Source organism: Hemitrygon akajei, chromosome 11 (genome assembly GCF_048418815.1).
Source record: "Hemitrygon akajei chromosome 11, sHemAka1.3, whole genome shotgun sequence".
In the NCBI taxonomy this organism is placed as follows: Eukaryota; Metazoa; Chordata; class Chondrichthyes; order Myliobatiformes; family Dasyatidae; genus Hemitrygon; species Hemitrygon akajei.
Window position 1 is genome coordinate 150,893,100 of NC_133134.1, and position 11,587 is coordinate 150,904,686.

Genomic DNA, 11,587 nt, shown 5'->3' on the forward strand with positions numbered 1-11,587 from the left:
AGTTGAAATCTCAGATTAAGCTGTTTTCAATTTGTACTTTAGAAACATTTAACACACCCAAAAGAAATTTATAAAATTTAGTTGCAAAATATGGTTCCCTCTTAGATAAAAATAGCTAATACAGTATCATTGATCAAGCATGGAGGGATAGATGCCAGCACACCAAACTTTAAATGAACAATTCATGATTTCACAAAACAAAGCAAATAATGCTGTAAACCCGTTTTATTTTTTTGAAGCTCATTTAAAAACATTTGGTGCTGTAGACTGCATCATGCAACACGCTCGCACATCACAGACACAGATGGCAGTGCACTAGTGGGTTTAAACACAATCAAAGATTAAGTAGAAATATCACAACTGAACAGGTAGCTCATTTCATCTACAATACTAGCAAGAATAAATAAAATGAGCTCCCTGGTGGCACAAAGATAATGAACTGGAAGTTTAATATCAATATTGCCAACACTATCTGGCTTGTACCTTTCACAAAGATCTCAACCCACTGTGCAAAAAATAAACTGGATATGTAAACCGTGAAGCAATTCATTTAATTGCAGCCTAACACTAAAATCCCTGCATTTTGAAATACAGAAGCGATACTATTTCAGCTAACAAAATTGTGCAGAAATAGCACCATTGTCATAGAAAGGTCAGGAAACACACAAACACCCAAAGAAACTTGTGTATTATATCCTAAATTAACCATGAACACCAAGACCCCCCCACTGAATATAATCCTACACGTTAATTGCCAAAAAAAAGTCTCTTCCAAGACATCTTTCAGAACTTGAAGACTGGTAGTACACATTAGGCCTTTATTTGAGGTTCATCATTTCAGACTTTGAAAACCACCACCGAACACATCCACTAAATAGTTTGTAAGAAGGCCACTTCTTCGGGGGGGGGGGGGGGGCTTGGGAGAACAGTAAAAATACTGAGTTTCATTCACAGCGCAGGCTCTAAATACAAATCCATGCAAGAGTCTTGCTTCAGGTCGACAAGTTATCCTTTGCAGAGAAAGCTGCAGACGAAAAACCTTCTGCTTGGCCAGCGATATTTTTTGGACGCAAGAATGCGGTGAAAGGAAGTTCTGAGATTTCTCCTCTGGCGAAGAGTCGGAGATCACCGCGTCTACTCGCCTGCACGGAGTTGGAGAAGGAAGGAACGGCCAGCAGGAAGGTGAGAATAATTTACAGGCGACTTGTATGCCGGGGTGGGGTGGGGAGGGACTTGCCACAACTAGGTGCCCACGATGCTGGGGTCGTGAGCCGCGTCGGGCAGCGGGGCCCCGCCGCACTGAAAGAGGAAGCAGTTGCCCCAGCAGCTGTAGCAGATGAGAAAGAGGGCGGCGAGGAAGACCAGGGCGCAGATGGTGCAGGGTTTCCTCTCCAGTAGGAAGCTCAGCAGGTAGAAGCCCATGAACATGGAGTGGCTGAACCAGAGCGCCGGGTTCAGCGGCTTGGGGATGAGCAGCACGGGCAACAGCCACTGTAGGCAGTACATGGTTGACTGGAGCCGGGCAGAGCGATCCCCTCCAACACTCGCTGAGTTCAACTTCTAGCGGAACGGGTCTGAGGGGGCGGTGCAGCGGGCTCCAAGACGCCCGTCCCCTCCTCGGCGCACTCGTACGATGCTGCTCCTTCGGCGGCCGCTCTCTCATGCACCCGGCGCGGCACTCCGCTCGCTCGCTCGCTCGCTCAGCGCAGCTCCGGCCGCCACAGAGCCGCTCTCTGCGCAGCCGCATATAAACCGTCAGGACCCTTTGTCCTCCTCCCTCCCTTCCCCCCCTCCAACCACTGCCGTCCGGCGCAGCGCCTGTCACCAGACCCACTCTCGGCCCGGCGCCTTGCTGCGCGAAGTCCGGCTATCTGCAGTCACGTTTAGTATTCGAGTTCAGGTGAAAGAGATTGTAATCCATGCTCGTCGTGTTCGGTGCCGACAATGGACGCACCGCGACAGGCGGATGTTGAGGCGCTCGGAGAGGGTTGCTTGGGGCCTGAAGGGTGGATGGGGGAATTGGAAATAGTTTATTATGTCACACTCTCCAAGGAAAGAGAAACTATGCATATCGTCCATACAGATCATTTCACAGTATCAGTACATTGAACTGGGACAAAGCAATACAGCAAAAGAATACAGAATAATAGTGTTGCAGTTGAAGATGAAAGGGTAACGCAGGTAAACAATAAGGTGCAGGGAGACATTATTGTCAAGAGGACAAGTGATCGTGCTTTCAGGCTCTGCATCTTCTGCCCAACGGGAGAGGGGCGAAGAGGGAATATCTTGGGGTGGCTGAGATCTTTGGCAAGGCTGGTTGCTTTACAGAGGCAGCAAGAAGTATGGGCCGAGTCCATGGAGAGTAAGCTGGTTTTCATGATGGTGCTGAGCTGTGCCCATATCTCTGCAGTTTCTTGCGGTCATGGGCACAACAGCTCCCATACCAAGCCGTGATGCACCCAGATAGGATCCTTACAATCAGGGTCAACAGAGCCATATCAAATCTGTTTAGTCTTCTGGAAACCAAAGGTGTAATGGGAATGGGGGTGAAATCAGGGCACCAGTGGAAGGGGTGGAATCAGGGTAGAGGAGGGTGTGGGCATCAGAAGCTGTTGCAGTGAGAAACAAAATTAAAGCCCTATGTGGTGACAGTGGGGTTACGAAGAACTGGAAAGATTTGAGAAAAGCAGACTGGATTGAGCATAAAAGATAAGATTAAGAGGGAAGGTAAAGAGGGAGAATTAAGTCCCAGGACTTCAGGGGTTGAAGAAGAGCCAAGACTACAAAGGCATCAATACCCAAAAAGGGGGAAAATTAGACCCAAGACATAGGGGAGAGGAATGAGAATCCAGGAGATTTGGAGTAGTGGGAATAACACAAGAGCAAGTGTAAGTCAAGATAGGAAGAGTGTATTTGGAATAGGGGATGGGTGAGAGGAATGCCTGGGGTAATTAGAATTTGCTCAGGGCGTCAGCTTGTGCGGAAGCCAGACTCACAGTCTCTACATTCCTACTTCATTTTGAGTTGCAGATGGTGAACGTTGAATTTTCTATGCTTTAAAACCTTTTGACAGGGTGCCATAGTGGCAAAGTAGTTAGTGCAATGGTGATGGAGATGTCTTCCTTTTTTAAACAAAGGGGCTTCCCTTCCTCCACCATCAACTCTGCTCTCAAACACATCTCTCCGATTTCACGCACATCTGCTCTCACCCCATCCACCCGCCACCCCACTCAGGATAGGGTTCCCCTTGTCCTCACCTACAACCCCACCAGCTTCCAGATCCAACATATAATTCTCCGTAACTTACACCGCCTCCAACGGGATCCCACTACCAAGCACATCTTTCCCTCCCCCTCTTTCTGCTTTCCGCAGGGATCACTCCCTATGCGACTCCCTTGTCCATTCGTACCCCCCCCCCCCCCCATCTCTTCCCACCGATCTCACTCCTGGCACCTATCTTTGTAAGCAGAACAAGTGCTACACCTGCCCTTACACTTTCTCCCTCACCACTATTCAGGGCCCCAGGCAGTCCTTTCAGGTGAGGTGACATTTCACCTGTGAGTCGGCTGGTGTGGTATACTGCGTCTGGTGCTCCCGGTGTGGCCTTTTATATATTGGTGAGACCGTTTCGCTGAACACCGACGCTCTGTCCGCCAGAGAAAGCAGGATCTCCCAGTGGCCACACATTTTAATTCCGCGTCCCATTCCCATTCTGTTATGTCTATCCATGGCATCCTCTACTGTCGAGATAAAGCCACACTCAGGTTGGAGGAACAACACCTTATATTCTGTCTGGGTAGCCTCCAACCTGATGGTATGAACATTGATTTCTCTAACTTCCGTTAATGCCCCTCCTCTCCTTCTTACCCCATTTATTCCCCTCCTTTTTTTCTCTCTGCCCATCACTCTTAGCCTGTTCTCCATCTCCCTCTGGTGCTCCCCTCCCCTTTCTTTCTCCCTAAGCTTCCCGTCCCATGATCCTTTCCCTTCTCCAGCTCTGTATCCCTTTTGCTAATCACCTGTCTAGCTCTGAGCTTCATCCCTCCCCCTCAGGTCTTCTATCATTTTGTATCTCCCCCTCCCCCTCTCAAATCTCTTACTATCTTTTCTTTCAGTTAGTCCTGATGAAGGGTCTGGGCCCGAAACATCAACTGTGCTTCTTCCTATAGATGCTGCCTGGCCTGCTGTGTTCCACCAGCATTTTGTGTGTATTGCTTGAATTTCCAGCATCTGCGAATTTCCTCGTGTAGTGCAATGGTGTTACAGTTTGGGTCTTGGAGTTCAATTCTAGAGTCCTCTGTAGAAAGTTTGAACATTCTACCCGTGTGCACATGGGTTTCCTTCAAGTGCTTGAGTTTCCTCACACAGTTCAAAGGCACTGGTTAGTAGGTTAACTGGTTCATTGTAAATTGTCCCTTTATTGTTAATTGATCATTGTAACTTGCTAAGGTTAAATAATGGGCTGCTGGGCAGTGCAGCTTGATGGCCCAAAAGGTGCTGTATCTCTAAATAACTATTCTAAAAACTCTTAAATCACTGGAAAACTGATGCTGTCAGAACCTTGTAGTTAAGATTTCAGAATACAGTGCCTGAGGTCTGTTCACAGCTCATGAGGCCCCTTTTGCTAAGCCTGCTGCACTTAGAAAAAAGTTAATGCTGATAGACCAAGGTTACAGGCAGCTAGTTGAGATAGTGAGACAGGTCCAAAATAATCCATTTCTCTACAGTATAGTGAGTACTGAAGGCTCTTCAACATCTCACAGGAACAAAGAGGCAATAAGCTGTAAAATAATTTTCTAGCCTTTCTAATGCCTTAAAATAATTCTATGAGAAAATTAAAACCAACCGTAATCAAAATCCTTCAACTTTTTTGGTTCATCACCTAAAATACTCAAAAATTTCTACAGATGTACTGTGGAGAGCATTTTGACAGGCCACGTCTCTGTCTGGTATGGGGGTGGGGGAGGGACTACTGCACATGATCAAAAGAATTCACTGAAAGTTGTAAAATGAATCAGCCCCATCCTGGGTACGAGCCTCCATAATATCCAAAGTATCTTCAAGGAGCAGTGCCTCAGAAAGGCAGTGTCCTTTATTGAGGACCCCCATCAGCCAGGACATTCTCATTTTTAACCATCATGAAGGAGATACAAAAGCCTGAAGGCACACTCTCAGCGATTCAGGAACAGCTGCTTCCCCTTTGCTATCCAAATCTTAAATGGACATAAATATACTTACTGTAATTGATTTACATTTTTTCTACATTATGTATTGCATTCTACTGCTGCTGCTAAGTTAACAGTGTGGACTGCAGGACGTGACTCTCAGGGACTTGGGCTATATCTTTGTGTTTTTTTCTTGGGTGGAGGAGGGAGATATGTCTCAACCAAAGGAGGTGTAAGGCGATCCTTCCCTCCACTAGCCTGCAGCTCACCCTTGGCAAGACATAGCACCTGCTTAGCCCACCTGATCGGAATCACATGATGCCATGGGAGGAGTTGGTGGATGGTTGTATGAGCAGCTGGAGTACATCAGGGCTCCTGGTTACACATCTGACACCAAGTAGACAAACTCTGAGTATTGATAACGGCTGGGGTCACCCATCTTGTAAAGACACTGCCCAGAAGGCAATGAGAATCTACTTCTGCTAAGAACACTCATGAACATAAATAAATCTAGTCATATAATATGACACATAATAACAACGATGATATTTTTCTGCTACCTTAACATGTGATGTGTTGTTACTGTGATTTGCACCTTGGGCTAGGAGGAATGCAGTTTCATTTGGCTGCATTTCTTACGTGTAGGTGAAAGACAATTGAATTTGAACTTGTCTTGGTCTCATTGTGGTTGACCATTGTTTATACACTTGACTTGCAGCTATCACCTGAAAAACAGCATTCCTAAGTATTTAAAAACGCAATCACGAGGAAATCTGCAGATGCTGGAGATTCAAGCAACACACACACACATACACACACACACAAAATGAAGCAGGCCAGGCAGCATCTATAGGAAGTACAGTTGATGTTTCGGGCCGAGACCCTTCGTCAGGACTAACTGAAAGAAAGGATAGTAAGAGATTTGAAAGTGGGAGGAGGGGGAAATCTGAAATGATAGAAGACAGGAGGGGGAGGAGCTGGAAAGTTGATTGGCAAAAGGGATACAGAGCTGGAGAAGGGACAGGATCATGGGACGGGAGACCTAACAACTTTCCAGCTCCTCTTCCTGTCTTCTCCTATCATCTTGGATCTCAACCTCCCCTCCAAAGATTGTCAACACTTCTTGCTGCCTCAGAAAAGCAGCCAGCATAATCAAAGAACCCTCCCACCCTGAACGTTCTCTTCTCTCCCTCGCCATGAGGCAGATTTTAAAACCTGAAAGTATGTACCACCAGGCTCGGGCAGTTCCTGTTATAAACTATTGAATGGACCTCTTGTATAGCAAGGTGGACTCTGGGCCGCACAATTTACCTTGTCGTGGTCTTGCACCTTATTGTCTGCCTGCACTGTGTAATGTTAACACTACATTCCACTGTTCCTTTGTAATGCCTTGATGTACTGATAATGTGAAATTATCAGTATGGACAGCATGCAAAACAAAGATATTCACTGAATCTCCATGCATACAGTAGGCCAGTAATAAACTAGTTTCCAGTTGCCATTGCCTGACCCTGACCCTGCCTCAGCTTACCTGCAGCTGATAACATTGTGGCTTTTAGGACCTCTGAATGGACTTCAGCATTTCAGCTGGCCAGCCTATGGGCACCACGGTAGCACAGTAGTTAGCATAATGCTTTGCAGTGCCAGCAACCTGGGTTGAATTCCCAGCACTGTAAGGAGTTTGTACGTTCTCCTCATGACTGAGTATCCTCTGGGTGCTTTGGTTTCCACCCACATTCAGAAAATGTATGGGTTATGGTTAGTACATTATGGGCATGCTGCATTGGTGCCAAAAGCATGCAGATGCTTGTGGTCCCCCGCACATCCTTGGACTGTGTTTGTTGTTGATGCAAACAACATACATCACTATGTTTCAAAGGCCATGTGACGTATAAAGCCAATCTTAAACTTAATTTTGCATAAAATTGTGGTCATGCACACCTGTCATTTCTAGTTCACACCCATCTATTTTGTCTTCACCCTATTTATTCCTCCCTCCCTAGGCTTACTAAACCACATTGGCTTCACAGGTGGTGATGAGTCAGTGTACAGGACACAATAGGACACGTGGTAGAATGGTCCTGCAACAACAACTGCTCACTTAATGCTGGCAAAACTGATCAGTAACTCAGGAAGGGAAAGGGTGAACATGCCATCTACATTGCTGGATTGGCTGTCGAGAGGATCAACACCATGAGATTCCTGGGTGTAAAAATATCAGATGACCCATCCTGGGCCTACATAGATGCAATCACAATGACAACATGCCAGTGTCTCTACTTTCTTCAAAAGTTAAGGAGGTTCAACATGTCACTGAGCACCCACGCAAGCTTCCACAAATATACCATTGAAGGTCTGGTATGTCTATTTGAATGCAGAAGAATAGAGGAAACTGTGGAGCCATATCCCTCCTCATCATCAGACACATGAGACACAGCATCAAAATAGCAGCATAAAGCAAAGGCTGTCATCAACTGGGCCAGGCCATCTTCTCTTGGCGACCACTGGGCAGCAGATTTAAAAGTCTGAAGTATTACACCAGTTGGTTCAAGATTGGCTACTTCCTTTCAGCTTTCTCTTATTTGTTGAACCAACATGTTCACCCCCAATCTCTACCTCAATATAGTAACATTATGATCACTTATCATATTGCCCTTGTCATAGTGTACACTCACAGGGCTGGACTCAAGTGCAGAGGAAAGGCAGGCATAGGGGTCCCCAGCACCAAACTCAGCCCAGGAGCAGAGGGTGGCAGGCTTACAGCTTGACCCAGGAGCAGAGAGTGGCAGATTCCCTGTGAAGACACAGAAACAAGAGGTTAGACATTCCACTGGCACCTCAGGGCACAGACACCACCAAACAATTCAATCTCTGCAGCACAACAACTCCACTAAAGCACCAACCGAGACTCCTCTTTAAATAATCATTTAGGGCAGGAAACATGTGCCAGTCACAATTAACTTGACAAGATTAAACCAAAAACACAAGGGCTTAACGGCTCTAGTTAAGATAACGATTTGTAAGTACAGGTGCTCAAGAACCCTCGAAGCTCAGAAGGCTGACAGATGGGCTGTCTGCACGGCAGAATTTATAGTCATTATTATTAGTTTGCAATGGGTTGAACAAGAAAAGGCATATAGACTCACGATCTGCTCAGATTCTGCCTCAGTACTGCAGAGTTTGGAATCTAAACATTCAAGGAGACCTGATCTGTTGAAGCAAGTGCACTACAATTTAGGTGTTCTGCAGAGTGTGGGAACAGTAATACAGTTTTGTTGGGTACTTGTACATGTGGATGTTCTGGGTAATGAAAGGGCAGATGTCAGAATCAGGATCAGGTTTATTATCACCTGCATGTGTCGTGAAATTTGTTAACTTAGCAGCAGCAGTTCAATGCAATACATAATATAGAAGAAAAATCAATTACAGTTTATGTATATTGAATAGATTAAAATCATGCAAAAATGGAAAAATATATATTTAAAAAGTGAGGTAATGTTCACGAGTTCAATGACCATTTAGGAATCGGATGGCAGAGGGGAAGAAGCTGTTCCTGAATCGCTGAGTGTGTGCCTTCAGGCTTCTGTACCTCCTACCTGATGGTAAACATGAGAAAAGGGCCTGCCTTTAGTACTGGGGTCCTTAATAATGGATGCCAATTTTCTGAGACACCCCGTTCCTTGAAGATGTCCTGGGTACTTTGTAGGCTAGTACGCAAGATGGAGCCGACTAAATTTACAACCCTCTGCAGCTTTTTTTGGTCCTGGTAACCGCCCCCCGCCCCCCCCCCCCCCCATACCAGACAGTGATGCAGCTTGTTAGAATGCTCTCCACGGTACATCTATAGAAGATTTTGAGTGTTTTTGTTGACATACCAAATCTCTTCAAACTCCTAATGAAGTATAATCGCCTTCTTTATAGCTGCATCAATATGTTGGGACCAGGTTAGATGTTAAAGCAAAACAGGCATTTACTAAGTCAGAGGTAAATATTACAGAAAATATAGGAAGGTATTAGATTGGCTGGGATTAGAAAATGGCCGAATTTGTGGATAGGAGTGGGACAGGGAGGTGGTATTACAATTTGGTTCCATCAATTCAGGTGAGGTGCCTTTTGGAAAGGCTTAGGAGGGAAGATGTGTAGTTGGCGAGATGGAGGTTTGGACATATGGGTTTGCACTCCACTTTGGTACTTGTTGGTAAACACAGAGACAGTGGAACTTGTAATCGTGGTGTGCCACAGATATTTGTCAGATCTTAGGAAGCTGCCTAGGCATTCATTGGGTAGATCTGTGGTGCCTAGGTTGCAGAATTTCTGGCACCTGAAGCAGGGATGGTTAAGTCATGTAGGGCCCTGGTGAGACCCCGTCATGGCTCCTGTCATACTCCATTCCACTAGGTGGCGGTAATGTACCTTCCTGATAGGTGCGAGCTGCCATTAGCACAAAAGAAGAAGAACCGGAGAAGCTCAAAGCTCCATGGCAAGCCACAGAGGCCATAGCGCTCATGACAGCACTGTAATGAAGTTCATTAAATTTTTGTTCCAATTGTGTGCTTTCTTGTTTAATTTATGTTTAATATGTTTTCTCCTGATTGTTTCACCTCTAATACTACATATATGTCTGTAATTCTGCATATGTCCAAGATGGCGGCGTGACGCAGCTTGCAGCGGCCACTCCGGAGCTGATTATCTGTTATTTGTGAAGTGGGGTGCCGTGCGCAATCGTAATTGATTGAAAATGGATGTGGGAGCACGGAGGAACATTGGGAAATCTCCAGGAAGACCTTCTTCGTTGCTGCTGCTGCTGTGAGGTCCGGGACTCTGCTGGGAAGAACAGGCCCCCAGTCCTCGGGGTCGCGTTGCCGGTGGCCGTTGGCGGGGGCATCTTAATACGCCCGGCAGAGGATGGTGCTCGGAGAAGCTGTGCCAGAGGGAATGGTTGTTGGCTCAGAGGTTCGACGGACTTGGAGTCCGCTGAGGTCAGGTCGCTTTCGGTTTCTGCTGTGTCTGCGAGGCTGAATCGGGCGGCGCCATGGAAGTCCATAGCGGAGGTATTATCTTCTGCCACTGGCATGGGATGGCGAGTCTGTCGGGACCCTGGGGAGTTGTGGAAACTGTGTGGTGATTTCTTTTGAACTTATAGTCCTTTAACATCTTTGGACTATTTTTACTGTGCCCATGGTCTGTTTTTTTTAATCAATTATGCTATTGTTTGTTGTAACTATATGTTGTAACTATGTGGTTTTGTGCAGGTCTTGTAGCTTAAGTTTTTGGTCTTGTTTGTCTGGTGGATGTGGAGCTCCTTTCTGGGGAACGCGCTAAGATGGTAGCACGATATTAATACGCAGCAGCCTCTCCGGACTCTGGATTGGGGATTACCAAACATTATGTGGATTTTCTGTTTTGTCATATGCTTTTGTGATATCATTCTAGGGGAACGTTATCTTAATTTTTAACTGCATTGCATTTGTGGTTTCTAAATGACAATAAACTGAATCTGAATCTGAATCTGCATATGAAAATGCAATCAACTTCTGGTTAAGCATTGGTTCAATCTTAAGTTCTCGTTTTTGTTTTCAGATACCAGAATGGTCTTCCCCTCCACCTTTCCAGCCTTTAATTTTACAGGATTCCCCGGACTTTTGCCTCTTGTTTTTTCACAACATCTAATTTGTTTGGCTGCTAATGGTTCAACGTTGTGAATTTCTGTATATTAACTTCAGTCCTCTTTAAAACATCAATTAATACCTTCACCTTTGACAAAACTTTGGTCATTTGCTGTAATATCAAATGAAATGGAAAGTTTTAGTATGTTAAATACACTTTATAAATGGAAATTATTCTTGAGGCTACACTCTTTGTGGAAGTTTCTTGCTTTGTAACTTATCAAAAGCTTTTTGGTGGATTATGTATGAGTTAAACAGATCACATTACTGGGAGTTAAGTAACCAATATCCTGTTGACCTTGAAACAAAGCAATCAAGTGAGTAAGCCGAGGGTGGTTTGTCTTGCAGGAATGCGGAGTGTTTCTGAAATATCTGAATTCAGGTTCAATTTTTAATGGAATACTCTTTTGTGAGGCACCTTAAGAATACTTTCTAGGTTTTGGATGCTGTACAAATGCAAATGATAAAATTTACTAATGAATGATATGAAATTTCATGTCATAGACTGGTGGCATTGACCTCCCACATCATGAAGACCCTGGAGAGTCTTGTTCTAGAGCAGCTCCGGCCTATGGTTAGGTCACACTTAGACCCCCTCCAGTTCACCTATCAGCCCCGACTAGGAGTTGAGGATGCCATTGTCTACCTGCTGAACCGTGTCTATGCCCACCTGGACAAGCCAGCGAGCACTGTGAGGGTCATGTTTTTTGACTTCTCCAGTGCGTTCAACACCATCCGCCCTGCTCTGTTGGGTGT

The 11,587-nt window shown here is 45.5% G+C and overlaps 1 protein-coding gene across 1 annotated transcript; it reads right to left on the minus strand.

Moving 5' to 3' along the window:
• Nucleotides 1-210: 210 nt before the first annotated feature.
• Nucleotides 211-1,728, minus strand: blcap (bladder cancer associated protein). Its single transcript, XM_073061921.1, has one exon. The coding sequence runs from the start codon at nucleotides 1,504-1,506 to the stop codon at nucleotides 1,243-1,245; it is 264 nt and encodes an 87-aa protein (XP_072918022.1). The 5' UTR covers nucleotides 1,507-1,728; the 3' UTR covers nucleotides 211-1,242.
• Nucleotides 1,729-11,587: the final 9,859 nt, after the last annotated feature.